The sequence below is a fragment of the Ochlerotatus camptorhynchus genome, unplaced genomic scaffold (genome assembly GCF_037179485.1).
Source record: "Ochlerotatus camptorhynchus isolate MF236.1 unplaced genomic scaffold, CSIRO-AGI_Acam_v1.1 ptg000436l, whole genome shotgun sequence".
Classification (NCBI taxonomy): domain Eukaryota; kingdom Metazoa; phylum Arthropoda; class Insecta; order Diptera; family Culicidae; genus Ochlerotatus; species Ochlerotatus camptorhynchus.
In genome coordinates, this window is record NW_027040922.1 from 112,776 (window position 1) to 132,247 (window position 19,472).

General features: G+C 39.8%; 3 protein-coding genes across 3 annotated transcripts in view; all 3 read right to left on the bottom strand.

The window, feature by feature from the left end:
- sl (small wing phospholipase C gamma 1) overlaps nt 1-6,285 on the bottom strand; it is a 30,937-nt gene extending 24,652 nt beyond the window's left edge. Inside the window, exons 1-3 of the mRNA XM_065234718.1 lie at nt 5,669-6,285; nt 5,309-5,510; nt 4,718-5,220 (exon numbers count right to left, since the gene is read on the bottom strand). Of these exons, the coding sequence (XP_065090790.1) occupies nt 4,718-5,220; nt 5,309-5,510; nt 5,669-5,815 (852 nt within the window). The 5' untranslated portion in view covers nt 5,816-6,285. The remainder of the gene's footprint in view (nt 1-4,717; nt 5,221-5,308; nt 5,511-5,668) is intronic.
- Nucleotides 6,286-13,866: 7,581 nt separating this feature from the next.
- On the bottom strand, nt 13,867-14,628 carry LOC135711762 (pre-mRNA-splicing factor ATP-dependent RNA helicase DHX16-like). The gene has a single exon (XM_065234725.1). The coding sequence runs from the start codon at nt 14,626-14,628 to the stop codon at nt 13,867-13,869; it is 762 nt and encodes a 253-aa protein (XP_065090797.1).
- Nucleotides 14,629-15,384: 756 nt separating this feature from the next.
- LOC135711753 (probable pre-mRNA-splicing factor ATP-dependent RNA helicase mog-4) lies at nt 15,385-16,297 on the bottom strand. Its single transcript, XM_065234716.1, has 3 exons — nt 16,286-16,297; nt 15,534-16,238; nt 15,385-15,471 (listed from the first exon to the last, which is right to left on the bottom strand). Exons 1-3 carry the CDS (start codon nt 16,295-16,297, stop codon nt 15,385-15,387), a joined length of 804 nt encoding a protein of 267 aa, XP_065090788.1.
- Nucleotides 16,298-19,472: the final 3,175 nt, after the last annotated feature.

Sequence of the window (19,472 nt, forward strand, 5' to 3'; positions counted from 1 at the left end):
TTGAATGTTAATAATGTTATACTCTTGAACCAAATTGCTGCTGTTTGAAAACAGAATTGCACCCTTTTAATACATTCCAGTTTTTTATACTTTTCAGCCTTTTGGTGCTTCTAAGCTTTTTGCCAATTCAGCCTTTTGTGATTCCGGCCTTTCGTTGTACACTCATTCATCTTTTCAACAGGAAGTAAAGCATGACGTTACACAACATATCGTTACACGAGGACCATTGGTGGCTTCGAAGCTACGTCGTATACATCCGGAGACACTTCAAGCAGCAAGAGACGAGTTCCAAACGATGAGCGAAATGGGCATTTATCCTTCCCGACGTGTTCCCAAGATTAACGGTCAAAGACATGTCAGCAGTGTCAACGTTCAAAGATAACAAGGCATGTGGTATTACCATTATCAAGCAACGAAATATCTAAGGCACACTTTCGGAAAATCCACATATACCTCGTTGGACCACTTAAACCTTCTCGTGGAAATCGGTACTTGCTAACGAGCCGAGGGGGGCGACACATCTAAATCTCAATTTTAGATGCTCAACAAATAGCGAATCAATCTTCGTAAAATCTTCTTTCATTTCTCGCATCTACTTGCATTGCGCATCATCTTTTCGTAGGAAATCTTTAGAATCGTCATCAATCTTCTTTCTATCTACTCAGCGTGCGCGCAGCTAACCACAGCAAAATACAATTTTTCCTGCATCGTAGATAGAGTCGCTCCCCTCGTAACGAGCATTGATTGTTTTTCACGGTGGGCTGAAGCGATTTAACTTAGCGTCGGTAATATGCGGGTTGGATAGCTAGTTTTGTGACTCCAAAGACAATCACATCCTACCAAGGGCAGCAGTTTGAGCCGGATGTTTTCAAGGAACTCATGTGTTTGCTTGGCGTACACCATATCCACACAACTATATAACCCGCAATCAAACGGAATCATCGTACGATTTCACCGAGATTAGCACGATCGCCTTAAGGAAGGTACAAATCGGTTTTTTCATCTCTCCATCCAGTTGGTCGGGGGACACCCCTCACCATCCCTCTCCAAAGGGGGAGTTTGGTAAAGAGAGATGAAAAAGCCGATTTGTATCTTCCTTAAAAGTTGTCCTAGCTCGCTATCTACTTTCTATATGCAATTTTCACACTGCCATACTCTAACGGAACTATCAACTCTAGACTTTCATCTCCTCCATCTATCGTATAAAAATTACCGCTTTAGTCTGTTATTTGAAATTAGCATCTTCAACTATGTAAATCGTTGACTTCACGCAGAAGTAATACTAAACATATAGTCAAAGTACATAAAATCAAGATTGTGCAAATACCGTAAGGCCGCCATATACCGCTCACATAGTCGCTGCATAATTATTTTTATATATTTTCTATCAACTTGTACATTATAACAAATGATGAATAATAATTCTACTGGTATTAATTGGTGGCAGCATACCCTTGCTAAATAGTCCCATATTGAAAGTACCCGCAGAACAGTCCCATTTGTCACTAAAAAATAGATTGAAGTAAATTTTCATTTGTGAGGATTGCACAGTCTCGTATCGTGATTTTAATATTTTTTTAATTGTCAATGAACTATAAAAAATATTCCGAGTTAGTATAATGTGTATGTATTTGATCAAAATTCAAATAACGCATAATTTGCCTTAACAGGTAAACGTTCCCAGAACAACTTATGCAACTTCCGATGAGACGCAACATCACATTAAGGAGCAGGATTTTCTTGGATTTTCAGCTGTGGCCAACTGGCCACTACAGTCTGTTATTTGAAATTAGCATCTTCAACTATGTAAATCGTTGACTTCACGTAGAAGTAATACTAAAAACATATAGTCAAAGTATGATTTTCAAGTTTATTTTAAACGTATTTTATGTTTAGCATGTTTTTCTATTTATTATCATACATTATTTTCGAATGCGCGGTAAAACAAATAAAAGCACACGATTAGGTTAAATTACTAATCGTGCGCTTTTATTTGTATTATCACCATCACATGATTCGGATGCAATCACATCCGTAAGCAGGGATCAGTCCTTCATCCAGGGAACAGTCATCCGCCCTATCTTTCGTACACGAATATAACTGATGGGTAATCTTCCGAAAACAAGTTAAGGGAACAGGATGCACCGAGGGATGCACTAGATATCCACAACAGTACCAGCAAAACATCACATACACGCCCTTATTCACACTTACTACTCAGGGGGTAGAAGGTCAACAAGAGCCACCACCGCCAACAATTAAAGCTTGAACCGAGTACCTGGGACTCCCACGATATACCCGCGGCAATGATCAGTAGATGATGCCCTGTGCGTATTTAGTATGTAATATGTTTTAGTTGGATACATAAAATGTTTGAAGCCATGCGTCATCAAAATCATAATTTGCATTACCACAAATATAGTTTTCATTGCTTCGATGTTGTCCGCATGGACATTACCGCCAACACAAAACATTTCGGATGGTGTTCACTCTCTCGCTTTTTCTCTTCTACACTACTGCAATGAAACGCTCACTTGATGTCCTCCATACCGCGGATCTGATTTTTTCACAAAATTGATATGAAATTAAGCGAAAGCATGGAATAAAACAACTTTTGTTCACATCGACTGATACTGAGTGGTTGCGGTACAAGCACATATCGTCGATAATAGACGATTGTTGTGTATCAGAGAACGCTTGCGCAAAAAGACTAGGGTGGGGAACGGATTCGAAACTCAAATGTCATTAGCCAAATACATCCGTAGACCATAGGTCCACCGTTGTATAATTGGCAATGCACCCGTGTACTGAATGGGAATTGTGGGTTCGTATCCCACCGGTGCCCTTAGATTTTTTCGCAAATTTTCTCACACACACGTCTCTTACCGATGATATGTGCTTACCTCTCAGTATGTTCAAACTTTCCTAAAAACAACAAGAACAAAAATCATCGACAAAAAGAAGCAAAAATCGTTTGGGAAGCAATGCACCAGCACACCACAACAAAAACCGGCCAAAAGCTGGTCGAAACTGAAACGTACGCGCCCATATTCTCTCGAGAGCAAATTTACGGATATAATAAAAAGAAGGAAAAACATCACAATCTTTCAATCTCAGGCACTGCTCGTCTACATGCATTTAAATATATGTTTGCGTGAGTTTACTGCCCATAATCGCATATCAGCCCCATCGTTGCTTGATTTTCTGTCCATATGGGACTGTTATACGATTATGAGTAGTTTATAGGAACCAAAGTCAAATGGTCATCATTTCCACCACACATTTTTTTCTCGATTGAATTACACTGATTTTTCACATTTTACGATATAGGTACTCAACACTTCTAGTAGAGGAATCATAAAAATTTCACCGCGATGCCACACATTTCTGGACCAGCCGGGAGTACATGCAGAGAAAAAAAAACAACGCAGAATGCGACATCTCTTCAGATGTTTGCAAACATGATGATTCACGTTTTGTTTTTTGATTCTAAAACTTCCCAGAAAGAGAGAAAACCATCAATCACATACGTATAACCGTCCGGGAGACAGCGTGCCAGGCAAAAGCACCCAAAAACTATGAAAGCGAACGCACGCACAAAACAGAGAGCAAACTTACAACAACAACCGTATCCGAAGAGGTTCGAAACTGAACTCTAAAATCCCGGCGGCGCCGAGTGGGATTGAACCCAGGCCTTTTGGGGTAGCAAGCAAAATTGACAGGTTATATGTGTCAAATACATACTTTGTAACCTTTTCTTGTAACTTTCAAGTAAAACATTGAAATGAGTATTTGCAACCTTGAATGTTACCTTTTTTTACTGTTCATTTTTTTCATAAACTGGAACGATAAGAGTATACTTTGAAGATCAAACAAACTATTATAATTTCGGCGTCCAATTACCCATCATCCACCGATTTCTCACGATCATTCTTGCAAACTAACAGCACAATCAGGTAGGGGAATGATTGTTCTATCAGTAATTATAGTTTGTTTGCAAGATGTTTGGATCTGCATTGAAGTCATTGTTACAGAAGCAAATACACCCTAGTCTCGAACCAAATTGATTTTAATCTTAAATTATCATGTGACTTGATATATTTTGGGTCATTTCCGATGCAATAGCTTTTACGAGCGCCATCCACCAATACCCCCGGTACGTTACTGTAGGTGGCTGTGTAAATCAATACAACAGCAAAGCGCAGTCGACTAACGAAGCACTGCTTGATTTCATGCGAGGCACATTAATAGTGTGCACGTTGATACGCACGTTGATCTTCTTTTTTAGAACAAGCTAGCCAGAGCCCTTTTGCTTGATGTGCCTTGTTTTACAGATCCATTTATGCGTAACAAGGTAATACAAAGGCGTAGCCAGAGGGGGCAGGGGGCGGAGGCAACTGACCCCCTAAACTCAGCAACACAAAGGCTTTCGATGAAATGACATTCGATCAAATTTTCCATAGTAAATTTTTTTTCGCCCCTCCCTAGCTCGAAACCTGGCTACGCCCTTGTGGTAATATGGATATGTATACTAGAGATAACACACAGTTCACGGGTTGAATCGCTATTTACGGCTAATCAAATCATCACATATTGTTCAAGATGTTACATTCTATCAATTGGCATGATGGTAAACTTATCACTGTTGTATTACAGCTAACTGATAACGATATCGATTTTCAACAAAGATAAAAAAAATGTTTTTTTTTGTACCCACCTCTTGAATCTTCAGATAAGGTTCTTGTACGTCTCGAATCGGATCCTGTACGTATTCCCGAATGAAATTTGAAGCCGTCTTATCGTCGTGTCCGAGTGGATCGTTTTGAACATCGATGAGAAACTTTTGAAACTCTTGCAAAGTCACAGTTTGCCCGTTTTTGGAGTAGGGCATTGAACCATCAAAATAGTCTTGTATGGTGTTGGAAGATGTCATGAGTTTCTGGTAGAGCCTGGTAAAATCATCAAACCCAAGCTCGTTCCGTCGTCTGAAGTCTACTTCATGGAAGATCTCGTTTAGTTTGGCTGTCGTTATCTTACAGTTGACTTTTGGCAGGAATGATTTGACTTCCTTCAGAGCCACTGTTTCTCGTGGATTTTCCATAGCATAGAACTCTTTCCGAAGCCACCTTTCGACCTGAAGCCAGTACGGGGCACTGATTGTGTCAGTGACCATGTACTTAAGACCTTTCATCCACATGTCACATTCTTTTTCGGAGAGAGCTGAAATCAAACAGATAAAGGGGAACCATATGAAAGTTATCCGCTTCTTACACCCATTACGGCTAAAAAGAAAGAAAGAAAAACATACCGACAACGGAAAGTGAACGCAGTTTAAACTCGCTGCCGTAAAACACTACAAAACATTTGCGGAGTTCAATCTTCTTCGTTTCTTCGGGCCATTTCTCGAAATCTTTTGAGCTTTTTCCAAGACGAACTTCCTTCACTTCTCGTAGTTCCAAGGCCCCTTCGAAATTTGCCCGGTTATTCTGCGAAGGCGAAGACCACGTTACCTACCGACGAAAAAGAAGAAATAAATACAACATTTACACAAATCAGTGAAACCAACGAACGCTTCACGACAGAGAATGAATAAATTAGCGGAAGCGTAGAATTTATTACATGTTCCGTCTTTCTCCCCCAATCGCAAGCTGACTACAACTAGTCTCACCTGCCGTGTTTCTCTACGGAGCATCAACGTTTTCTTTTCCGGTTTCCGCCGCGGGTAGAACTTTTGGATCAACGTGCCACGTTCCAGGCTGCAGATGATCTGCTCCATCTCGCCCAGACCCGGCAAGCTAATGCTACTGAAACTCATCCGGCTTTTCCTAACACAACCCCTCAGCGAAATCGAATGTTATTCCGACACCAAAAGTATCGCGTACACTGCTTTGCGTAGGTTTATGCACTTGAACAGCTCAGCCACGAATGATTAACAAACTAGTAGAAAAGAGGAGGTTCAGAGCCTCTACTGCCCTTAAAAAACACCGATCCGATAGTTTGTGTACGTCGAATGAACAAAAACAACACGAAGAACACACTCGGCTCGATAGTTCATTCAAAAGAGAAAAAACAAAAATCCTCCGTACTCCGGAAACAAAGAAAGTTTCGCTCTTTTTCCGAAAATAGATCAGTTAATCACTGTTACCGCCAACTAATATCTATCCATGGCTTCTGTCCTACAAGGGATACAGTTTTCGTAACTTCACCAGTGAAAATTAACTAAAATGCCACAAAAAACGAAAAGTTACTGCCATGCTACGCAAACACCACGGGGCACGACTGCAAAATTCACACGCGAAGTATGTATGTCAGTTATTAATTCATTCCGTTCATTCATGAACGTGAGCTTGCATCGAAAAATAAAACTACTCAAAACATGGTTTACCACCAGGTCACAGCACACGCTATTTCAAACCTTTACAAATTTGGGTAGAATACACCCAGATCAGTCAAAACTAAACCTACACTCAAAAAATATTGATATCTAAATAGTATAAAAGTTACGCTAATACCCCGTACAGACTATGGCTTATATCATGGAATATAGGCTGTCTTGCAATGAGCACTCATACATCTAGTTTTCACTGGAAATCTAATGTATGAGTGCTCATTGCAAGACAGCCATAGTCTGTCCAGAGTATAAACCACAAACGAAGTGACAGACGACTAACTGGCGAAGAAATTTATTTAAATAATGTGGTTCACTGTAATACACGAAACGAAAATCAATTACTCTATTCATGTGTTTCACTTATACATTTTTGCCAAACCATCAGCCTTATACCACAAACGAAGTGACAGACGACTTACTGGCGAAGAAATCCATTTAAATAATGTGGTTCACTGTAATAGAATTTTCTTGGAAGCTTGTGCCATCATCCACCAGATGGGTTAGTTTTTTTGTTTGGATTTGAACAAAGTTGATTTTGTGTACAATGATTCTTTGACAGTGTGCAAAGAGTGCGTATCATTTTGTCATTTTTTTATGCATTTCAGTTTTGAGTAGAGTGAAAGAGATAGAACCAAAATATTCTAGTACATTTGGTGAAAATGCTAGTTCAATCCAATAGTAGTGTTGCCATGTGGTACAATCCAGTAGTAGTGGTGTTGCCATGTGGTACACTGAAAAATTGCAATAGCAGGTTAGTCACCAAAGTTTTCGAGCCACTCCGTCTGTCACTTCGTTTGTGCTTATACATTCAATACGCAAACAACATAGGTCCTATAAGAATGCGTAAAAGGTATGTGTGACCGCTTATACATTTCATTTGACACATGATCTTCATTAACTTTTTGCAAGGCGTCTGCTTATTAGTTGACTTATACATTTTATGAATAATCAGCAATAGAAATTTGCCAAAAGGTATAAGGAAATTTCTATCCGTGTAGAATTTTCTTGGAAGCTTGTGCCATCATCCACCAGATGGGTTAGTTTTTTTTGTTTTGATTTGAACAAAGTTGATTTTGTGTACAAGGATTCTTTGACAGTGTGCAAAGAGTGTACCATTTTGTCATTTGTTTATGCATTTCAGTTTTGTGTGGAGTGAAAGAGATAGAACCAAAACATTCTAGTAAATTTGGTGAAAATGCTAGTTCAATCCAGTAGTACCCTAATAAAAATTGTATGGTTAATTTGCTTAACGACGTGTTCTGGGTATCATCCAAACCATTTGTGGAATAGTTCAATGATTTGGGTTATCGTTCGTTTATGGTTATTTTTATTAGGGTAGTGTTGCCATGTGGTACAATCCAGTATTAGTGGTGTTGCCATGTGGTACACTGAAAAATTGCAATAGCAGGTTAGTCACCAAAGTTTTCAAGCCGCTCCGTCTGTCACTTCGTTTGTGGTATAAATCTCAAGTCCCCACACTCAAACATATTATAAAACGAATAAAGATGAAATTTTACGCATTTTATGGTTTTTAAAATTTATACATTCGATTAAAATTTTCGTCAAAATTATACCACAAACGAAGTGACAGACGGAGCAGCTCGAAATTTGATTTGACGCACTTACATTTGAAATTTTCGAGTGTACCTCACGGCAACACTATCTACTCATATGTACCTAAGAGGAAGAGGTGACAATTGGCTTCTTACTCTTTAATTTTTATCTCTATCTCTATCTATCTATGTCTATCTCTATCTTACGCACATCAAAATCAGCCAATCACGAGCTGGTTCACGTTTGACCTCGCGTTTGACAGAAAAGTGGTTCATTTTGGCCCCGTATTGTCACCTCTTCTCTTAGATGTGTACTAGCTTAAAGTAGAGTCGGTGTATAATGAGTCACGCCAAGAGAAAAACAGTTGAACCAACAATCAATACGAAACTAACGATTTTAAACTGGCTCACTACTTGACTAGCCTATTGGTACCAAGCAAATCGATTGACGTACCTTATTCTAGTACTACACAATGTTTGTTTTGATTCGCTATGAAAGTTTGACAGATAGAATGAGGGGTTATTGGATTTTCCTATGTTTCGAGGGGTGAATCGATTAGCTTGGGACCGAAGATAGTACCAGAGCTGAGCCAAAAAGTTGAGCACGTTTCTTCGTAACCTACTAGTCTTAGAGTTACCTCTATGGTTGAACCACAAACGAAGTGACAGACGACTAACTGGCGAAGAAATCAATTAAAATAATGTGGTTCGCTGTAATAGAATTTTCTTAGAAGCTTGTGCCATCAGCCACCAGATGGGCTAGTATTTTTGTTTTGATTTGAACATAGTTGATTTTGTGTGCAATATGATCTTTGACAGTGTGCAAAGAGTGTATCATTTTGTAATTTTTTTATGCATTTCAGTTTAGAGTAGAGTGAAAGAGATAGAACCAAAATATTCTAGTACATTTGTTGAAAATGCTAGTTCAATCCAATAGTAGCAACAATCAATACGAAACTAACGATTTTAAATTGGCTCACCACTTTAGTAGCCTATTGGTCCCAAGCAAACGATTAACGTACCCTATTCTAGTTGAAATTCTATTACTACACTATGTTTGTTTTGATTCGCTATGAAAGTTTGACAGATAACATCAGGGGTGTGTGGATTCATGCGGAACATGCAGGGGTCAGTGAAATAGCTTGGGACTGCTTGGGACCGTTGTTCTGGCCAAAAATAATAATGATTTTCCACGGGACCCAGTGGTCTTAGAGTTACCTCTATGATAGTAGTGTTGCCATGTGGTACAATCCAGTAATAGTGGTGTTGCCATGTGGTACACTGAAAAATTGCAATGATTTTCTCAAATTATCTTAACAAAAAATAGTGGAAATTCTCATTACTGATCATTACCAAACGTAATATAATGCTCACTGCGTGTTTATGATTATTTCATCGATTTTATTTTATATTTTATTGCAATACCTTTCATGGACCTTTCATAGCATCGTAATGTTTGTTAACTTTGCACGATAGGTAGCCAGTTTGACAGTTCAATAGGTAGACTTCACTCTTGGCGTGACTCATTATACACCGACTCTAGCTTAAAGTAGTTGATGCTAGAGTCGGTGTATAATGAGTCACGCCAAGAGAAAAACAGTTTAACTCGCATCACGGTTTTCGAAAGATTCTCTTTCTTTTCACTTGGCAACAGAGGACTGCTACATCAACTTCAAATGACTTCTAGCGTGAAAAAAATAGCGGCTGTTGTAAATCATTATTATCAGTGATTTTGTCCAATAATCTTCACAAAAAATAGTAGCAATTCTCATTACTGATTGTTAACAAACGTATTCCATGACAATTTAATGCTCACTGCGTGTTTATGATCATTTATTCAATTATATTTTATATTTTATTGCAATACCTTTCGTACACGGATAGAAATCTCCTTATACCTTTTGGCAAATTTCTATTGCTGATTATTCATAAAATGTATAAGTCAACTAATAAGCAGACGCCTTGCAAAAAGTTAATGAAGCTCATGTGTCAAATGAAATGTATAAGTGGTCACACATACCTTTTATACATTCTTGTAGGACCTATGTGGTTTGTCTTATGGAATATATAAGGCTGATGCTTTGGCAAAAATGTATAAGTGAAACACATGAATAAAATAATTGATTTTTGTTTCGTGTAGACCTTTCATAGCATCGTAATGTTTGTTTACTTTGCACGATAGGTAATCGGTTTGACAGTTCAATAGGTAGACTTGGCTTCACTCTTGGCGTGACTCATTATACACCGACTCTAGTTGATGCTATTGGGGTACCGCCTGTTATCTCTTTTTCTCTAACGAAAATTGAAAGGGAGAGCCTGTTATCAAACTGCATGTCATTATGCGTTTTCGTTGTTATCTGCATTTCTTTTAGGAGTGAACACTTCAGGTTAACGTTTACTTACAAGTAAAAGATGTTGAGCTATCAATGACTCACGCTTGTCGTCAGCAATTGTTGCTACAGATTTCATCAGTCCGTGCTTCTAACCAAAGCCATAGTCATCGACGACCGAGGAGACATCGTTGTTGGACGCCAGGACCCGACCATACTCGATGTGCGGTATAAGAGGTGAGGAGAAAGGAAACTAGTGGACTCTTTCATTCTGACGGTGTTCTTATGCAACAGCAGACGTGACGTCACGTCTGTTGCTGCGTAAGAAGACGCGAGAACGAAAGAGTCCACTAGTTTCCTTTCTCCTCACCTCTTATACCGCACATCGGACGATACTCGGTAGATTTTGCAAGCTAACAGCTAGCACGCAGAACTCGTGATGGTACTTCGTCGGTGATGGTACCACAACTTCAGTTTGTCGTTGCCGGTAAATTCGAACGTCCGGAACCTATACAAGGCCGAAATTGTCTTGCGTACATGAGTTTTCCACAACTTCAAACATCCTTCGGTAGCATTGAAATAGGTAGATCAAAGATGATTTTTTAGTAGGTCCAACTGAGGCCAGTAAATGAATGAAGTAGGATGCGTGATTGTTGCTTTTTCAAAAAGTCTGTTTTCTTTTGGACCAGGCACGGACTTGGCGTAGAGGTTGACATCCATGCCACTCTTAATAAAGGTAACGAGTTCAAATTTCATCCCCGGCCAAGTCCGAATAATCTTAAAAAGTGAGAAAAAAAAATCTTTTTGTTCACGCAGAAAAAACTATCGCCGAAACAAAAATAATTTTTGTAAAGTAAATTTAAACGTAAATTCAGTTTGTTCACAGAAACAAAAAGTTGTTGAATATTACATCCAAACTGCTGCAACCAGGTCAATCCATCGGTTGTGTAATATAACCACAAACGAAGTGACAGACGACTTACTGGCGAAGAAATCCATTTAAATAATGTGGTTCACTGTAATAGAATTTTCTTGGAAGCTTGTGCCATCATCCACCAGATGGGTTAGTTTTTTTGTTTGGATTTGAACAAAGTTGATTTTGTGTACAATGATTCTTTGACAGTGTGCAAAGAGTGCGTATCATTTTGTCATTTTTTTATGCATTTCAGTTTATAACGTATAGTAGTGTTGCCATGTGGTACAATCCAGTAGTAGTGGTGTTGCCATGTGGTACACTGAAAAATTGCAATAGCAGGTTAGTCACCAAAGTTTTCGAGCCGCTCCGTCTGTCACTTCGTTTGTGATATAACGTTGTACCACAAACGAAGTTACAGACGACTTTCTCCGAAGAAATTAATTAAAATAACGTGGTTCTCTGTAATAGAATTTTAGACCACTTTCCGCCGCTCACCGCCAGGTTCGCTAGTATTTTTGATTTGAATTAATTCAAGTTGGTTTTGTGTGCAATGATCTGGCGACTCGCGTTCTCACTCGCGTTGACGGGGTGCTGTTTTCTCACTCATCGAAGGAAATTTTGATTAGAGTGAGAAAGTAAGGAACAGTCAGCGCGGGAACCGTGTGCGGTACTATAGGTGCGGCAGAAAGAATGTAGTCGACTCCTTCGTTCTCACGGTGTTCTTACGCATGATCCAACGTTACGTCACACTAGATTATGCATAAGAACGTCGTGATAATGAAAGAGCAAAGTTTGTATGTTTGGGAGCCTCTCGCATTCAACTCGCATTCGTCCTCGAGTTCGTGTGGAAGCCATTCAGAGCGGAGGTGGCCAGGAGCGTTGCATTCGAAGTGGAACCGTTCCGACTCCACTGGTCGTTGGATTGGGGGAAGCCTGTGAAATCGCTAGCCGTGAAATGGAGTACGATCACAAATGGATGGAGTTCCTCTCGAAACGCCTGATGGACCAAATCTTCGCATCGCTACCGAAAGTCATCCGCAATGGCGATCCAGTTCATTCTTATCCCGGATGTATCAATCTGTCGTTTGCATACGTTGAGGGTGAATCGCTGTTGATGGCGCTGAAAGACGTTGCCCTCTCGAGTGGGTCGGCTTGCACTTCGGCTTCGCTGGAACCGTCGTATGTGCTGTGTGCGATTGGTGCCGACGAAGATCTGGCTCACAGCTCGATTCGCTTTGGCATCGGACGGTTTACCACCATCGAGGAAATCGACTACATAGCTGAAAAGTGCATCAAGCACGTGACTCGACTCCGAGAGATGTCCCCGCTGTGGGAGATGGTCCAGGAAGGTATCGACATCAAGTCGATCCAGTGGTCGCAGCATTAGAGCGGACGGGTCGGGGCATATTTTAAAGAGAGATTTGATTTTGTATGTTCTGCTGTGTATGGTTGAATTCAGTGAGGGTTTTTTTTTTAATTGTTACTCATTGATTGTGTTATTAACACATCCACTTTTGGTAGTAAGTAGGTATTGAGACGAGAGAAAAATAATGTATAGCTTTGCTACATATGCTATTAGAGACAGCAATAAATCTTAGACAGTGAAATCATTGTGAGTATTTCATCATTCACTTGGCGAAAAAACTTCCTATCAGCGATTGTTTGAAATAGTATAAACTTTGTTAGTTCCCGTCAAGGACGGCGTTGTTACGACTACGCTAAATTCGCAAATCTGAGGTATTCGTGGACTGCCATCTCAGATTTGCTTTGGCGCGGATTAGTTCCACTTAGGGTTAATTCAACTAAGTTTCGATTCTAATTATTTGAAGACTCCAGGAAAATCTACGTTTAGAAAGACCTTCTATTATTTAATAAAGAAGTAAAGCAGTAAAGTTATTAATAGTTGGTTGGGCAAGCTAAAATATCATTTAAAAAAATGTGTTCAATGTCGATAAGCTTTCCGCAAAATCCGCACTTCAAAAGCTATAAAACCGCACAAAATTTGCGACACTTGTAACAGCCCTGCAGTTGGCTTCGGCGTGCCAGAGAATACCTAATCCACCTAACCGGACCTGAAGAAACGGAAAGGAGCGCGACTGGGATTAGACGGGCTAGCCTTATGAAGCTCTCTACTGACATACAATATAGCATGGTTGCAGCAACCTTATATTTCACCTATTTGTCCCTAAAGATCACTAATTTACACCCGACACCCTAGGTAGGATAATGTCATCGCAAATAACAACAATTCCCGTTGAATACATAGTGCGAAAAATGCTCTTGAATTACCCCAAACCGTCTCATCACAACCTACGCCTCGGTCAGCGTGGCCCGACCGATCGTTTTCGGCATCTTTTTATTGGTGGAATCCTCGAGCTCCTTCGGTTTGTAGTAATGCGGTGCCGCCTCCAGCAGCCACTTGCTTTCGATTTCAATCACCGACCGCATGTACTCCTTCGTCGTAAACACCAGCTCGTGGTACAGCACCCAACGAGGCAGTTCTTCGAACAGTGCCGAATTCGGATGGATCATCACCGTCTGATTGTGCTTGGCCGTTTTGTAGTGACCCCCCCTTGGAGAGCCGAGCGACGTGATAAAAGTACCCGGCTGTAATAGCCTTCCGGATGTTGGTCGTTTCCGGCAGACTGGAAACCATTTCGATTTCGACTCGCTGCATTAACCCCCAACCAGCTGCTCCCGGACATCGCGAGCTCGTTTCATCGAACGGAACTGAATGAAATTTTCGTAACACCACTGAGTGCTGTAGTCCGATTCGGCCCATTGGTTGTAGACCTGCAGCAAACTCAAGTGGTCCCCGTGCATGTGGTTGAAGTTCTTCCGGGCCGTATCTGCGTGGATGATTTTATCTTTCGGTCGGTAGAAGATGGCTCCATTCACCGATAGCATTGCAGCGATGGCCACCACCTCCTCGGAACATTTGTACTTTTCACTAGCAAGCAGCATTTTTGCCATCATGGGATCGACCGGAAATTCCGCCATCCGTCGTCCAAGTTTGGTCAGTTCACCGTGGTGATTCAATGCCCCTAGGGCGTAAAGTTGCTCCAATGCCAAAACCAACGTTTCATGTGGTGGAGGATCGAGGAAATCGAAATGAAGCAAATCGTTGATTCCAAGAGCTTTGAGCATTAGCACGGCATTGCCCAGGTTTATGCGCTGAATTTCCGGGACGGTGTTGTCTTCCAGCTCGTGTTTGTATGCCCAGGCTGTGTACAGACGAAAGCACTTGCCAGGGGCAACGCGCCCTGCTCGACCTGCACGTTGATTGGCAGACGCTTTCGAAATGGGCACGACCATCAGGGTCTCCATTCCGGTTCTGGAGTTAAAATTATTTTGCTTTGCAAAGCCCGGATCGATCACGTACATTATGTTATCGATGGTTAGTGATGTCTCGGCGATGTTGGTGGCCAGTACGACCATAGAGGTAACTCTAAGACCACTGGGTCCCGAAGAAAATCATTATTATTTTTGGCTCACTCAGTACCAGAACAACGGTCCCAAGCAGTCCCAAGCTATTTCACTCACCCCTGCATGTTCTGCATGAATCCACACACCCCTGATGTTATCTGTCAAACTTTCATAGCGAATCAAAACAAACATAGTGTAGTAATAGAATTTCAACTAAAATAGGGTACGTTAATCGTTTGCTTGGGACCAATAGGCTACTAAAGTGGTGAGCCAATTTAAAATCGTTAGTTTCGTATTGATTGTTGGTACGACTTTCCGGGCGTTCGGTGGTGTTGGATCGAAAATTTTCGCCTGCATGTCCGACGGCAGATTGGCATAAATGGGAAGGATGATTAGTTCCTTGAGTTTGGAACCCAACCGCTTGACGCGATCCTGGAGCATCTCCTGGCAGGCTTCGATTTCCTCTTGTCCTGGAACGAAAAAAAAATGTAATTTTTTAACATCGCATAGAAATAGACCCACTTACCAGTTAAAAATACAAGAATGTCTCCAAGAGGCTGAGTGGCATGAATCTGTACACAGCAAAAAAAAATGTAATATCAATCAACGTAATTCAAGCTGATGTATGAAATAATGATGTAATAGCAAAAAGCAGATACAATATTACATCAATGGATGTAATTTTGTTCGCAAAATCGATGTACATCGTACAATGTGATATTACACAACCGATTGATTGACCTGGTTGCAGCAGTTTCGATGTAATATTCAACAACTTTTTTTGCTGTGTAGAACCGACACCACACATGCATCGATATAATCTGCTTCCGGTGCTTTGGTGTAGAAGACATCAACCTAGAAGAGAAAAAGTTAGATTTTACAGCAAAACACAAAGTAAGTCAAATCTAACTACGTACCGGAAAACGACGGCCAGGAATACGGAATATGTTCGCATCATCGAAGAAATCCGAAAACTTTTCCGCATCCAACGTGGCACTGGAAATCAGTAGTTTCAAATCCAACCGAAACCGCGCAATGTCCTTCACCAATCCAAACAGAATGTCCGTGTGCAACGTACGCTCGTGAGCTTCATCGATAATCATCACACTATACGAAGCTAGGTCCGGTTCCGAAAGAAACTCCCTGTGCAACGTACCATCTGTCATGTATTTAATGACAGTCCGCTCGGATGTGCAATCCTCGAAACGAATACTATAACCAACTTCGTTGCCCAACTTGACGCCCATTTCCTGTGCAACACGTGCCGCCACGGACATCGCTGCCACGCGACGAGGCTGAGTACATCCAATCTTCTTGCCGTCCTTTGTAAACCCAGCTTCATAGAGATACTGTGGAACCTGTGTCGTTTTTCCCGAACCCGTTTTTCCTTCGATAATAAGAATCTGGTGTTCTTTTATAGCGGCTATGAGATCCTCCTTGAATGGAAAAACTGGAAGTGATTTCTTCGTTTCCTCAATGTCCATCTTCTTCCTTTCCGCCTCAGATACCGGTGCTTTCCGGTCCTTTTCTTTAGTTCCATCCAGTCGGAGTGCCTGGACGAAATCAATCTGATCATCCAACAGCAGTTCATACTCTTCAGCACCAGCACCACTTGCGAACCTCTTTGTTTTTGAAAGTAAATTTCACGCACAGTCTGACGTTTGCTTACTGATTTTACCATAGGAGTAAAGAGCTATAGATTCGCCGTCAAGGCCAATAGCATCAACTATATACTTTAAGCTAGTACATATGAGTAGATAGTGTTGCCGTGAGGTACACTCGAAAATTTCAAACGTAAGTGCGTCAAATCAAATTTTGAGCCGCTCCGTCTGTCACTTCGTTTGTGGTTGTACGATGTACATCGATTTTCCGAACAAAATTACATCCATTGATGTAATATTGTACACAAAAAAAAAAGTTGTTGAATATTACATCCAAACTGCTGCAACCAGGTCAATCAATCGGCTGTGTAATATAACGTTGTACGATGTGCATCGATTTTGCGAACAAAACTACATCCATTGATGTAATATCATAGAGGTAACTCTAAGACCACTGGGTCCCGTGGAAAATCATTATTATTTTTGGCTCACTCAGTACCAGAACAACGGTCCCAAGCAGTCCCAAGCTATTTCACTCACCCCTGCATGTTCCGCATGAATCCACACACCCCTGATGTTATCTGTCAAACTTTCATAGCGAATCAAAACAAACATAGTGTAGTAATAGAATTTCAACTAGAATAGGGTACGTTAATCGTTTGCTTGGGACCAATAGGCTACTAAAGTGGTGAGCCAATTTAAAATCGTTAGTTTCGTATTGATTGTTGATAATATTCTTGGTAATATTGTATCTTCTTTCTGCTATTACATCATTATTTCATACATCAGCTTGAATTACATTGATCGATATTAATTTTTTTTTTCGCTGTGTTCTGGCTGACGGAGGCGTACACTCAAAGATAAATTAAATCAAAAAAGCTTAAAAAGTATGCAGATTCCCGCTTCACCTTATTGAGTCCGAGCCATGATTACTTCGGCAGTAGTCATGCATGATTAAAATCGAAATAATTTTTTCAGTATTAAATTTTATTCTTTTTCAATACTGTTATATAATCAAAAAAGATTAAAATTCAATCAAAAATTATTAAAATAGAATCAAAAATGATTAAAATGTATTCAAAAAAAGATAATCTACAATCTAATCAACCATGATTAAACTGGGATAATATCAGATGCTTATTTTTTAGAAAAAGAGGATTAATTTTTAATCAGTCGATATGATTAAACTGAGCTTAATGTCAAATTGATTAAATTTCAAGCAAAATGGGAATAGTTCAATTTATCAGTGTAGGGAGCAGCAGATCAAGCGTACAACAGGAAATTCGGCACAAGCAGGATTAAAACACGCGGCACAATTTACCGAGTACAAAAGAAGAAAGAACACGTTTTATTTCACTTGTAAAATAAAAGAATACAAAATGCACGCATCTGAGTGCGGTAATGAACAGAGTGGTTATAATATTCTCTACACCCTTCCCGAAAAAAATAACCATACAATTACCATAAAATAAAATACAGTTACACGTAAATCTATTGTCAACAATCGATCTTATTGTGTGTATATAGTACACGAAGTTTTAACATATTGTTATTACAATAGGCCTTTTTAATAGAAACTAAACGATCGATTCAACCACTGGTGGTGAATAGGAGAACGTCAAAAAGAGTGTTGTGAGCATAAATTTTTGCTTTGAGACATAGGAAGCGGAACACTTTTTTTACTTTTCCTGATAAATTGATTCATCTGAGATGCTGCAAAACTTAATCTACAGTTGAAAAATTCAATTCTGTAACGTTTTCGAAAAGATCCTGCTGGTGTTTAGGAATATTTTTGTTGAGAAAAATGAAAAATTAGAAAAGTGCCTTAGTGGTTATGATCTTCCGGATTTCTTGTGTGTGAATAGTTAAGGTGCAAATCAGTTCAGATTTGTGGAAAATCGTACAATAAGACAATTACCGATGGAAATTGGCAAGATTTTGAATGAAAAATGCTGTTATTTGCGTTGGGGAAAATACTTATTCTGATGTAAACAAACGGTTTGGTTGATGTTTCTTCTCGAACTCGCGTGGCGCCTCTACGTTGGTGGTGCATTAAAAAGGCGTATAGATGTACAATAGGTCCCATATAGTAAGAGTTTTCAACAATAGAACAACAATACAATTAATGGTAAATGGTTCAAGTTTGTTCGGGAAAAAGTGATTTTTCGTATGGTTAAGATACATAACGACCCCCTTAATCTATTGTATATTCCCCCATTTACCATAGATTCTATTGCAGAAACAATACATTCTATTGTTATTTAATCGTTGTCGAGAATACGATTTATTGTAAATACCATAAACTCTATTGTATGGTTACAATACATTTCATTGTACCTCTACGGTTCTTTTTTTTTACGGGTTGCCCTTGCCAAGCTACACAACATATATGTAGAGATTGTACGGGGGGTTCACCCATGTGCATTGCATTTCCACACTGGCCACAAAAATAAATTAGGTTGATTCCAAACGTATTCCATGCTTGAAGTCATGTGAAATCAATGTTTAAAATAAAAATAATATTACGTTTATTTTAAAAATATTCGGGTTGAAAATAAACGTATTTGTTTTTGTTTGGTTTGACAGCTATGTGAACAAAAATAAATATGCTGCTTCCTAGAAGAGGACCTCGGATGTTAATGCTTATATCGGCACGATATAACCGATTACAAATATTTTACTCTTCGTTTTGTTAATCGATTAATCGATTATTTGAATGAAAATCGGCCATCACTATAGATGAATGTGAAACCTCGTGTGAAACGTCATTTCAAATATAAGGACCGTACATAAATAATTTGAAAGGGACCGGGGCTAATCACAAATTACGTCCCCACGGTAACTGAAATAAACACGAGTGTTCACCGGTTGTCCAAACTGCTGCAACCAGGTCAATCCATCGGTTGTGTAATATTACGTTGTATGATGTACATCGATCCCCTCCCCCTTTGGAGAGGGATGGTGAGGCGTGTCCCCAGCATAGAGGTAACTCTAAAGGCCGGCGCACAATAGATACGTTTTCGGGTTTTTTGACAGCTAGCCCATGCATTATCTGTCAAAAAAACCTGAAAACGTATCTATTGTGAACTAGAAGGTCCCGAAGAAACGTGCACAACTTGTTGGCTCAGCTCTGGTATTCTCTTCGGTCCCAAGCTAATCGATGCACCCCTCGAAACTAGAAGTTTAAAATTAGAACTTTCAAACCAATCCACATATGAAAAACGTAAAATTTACGTGAAAAACTAGATGGAAAAA

Bases quoted from the DNA above. Each gene is read 5' to 3' on its own strand.
- LOC135711753 (XM_065234716.1), bottom strand. The intron at 15,472-15,533 runs GTACGTAGTTAG...TTTCTCTTCTAG, and splicing joins TTCCTGGCCGTCGTTTTCCG to GTTGATGTCTTCTACACCAA.
- LOC135711762 (XM_065234725.1), bottom strand. From the start codon at position 14,628: ATGGTCGTACTGGCCACCAACATCGCCGAGACATCACTAACCATCGAT.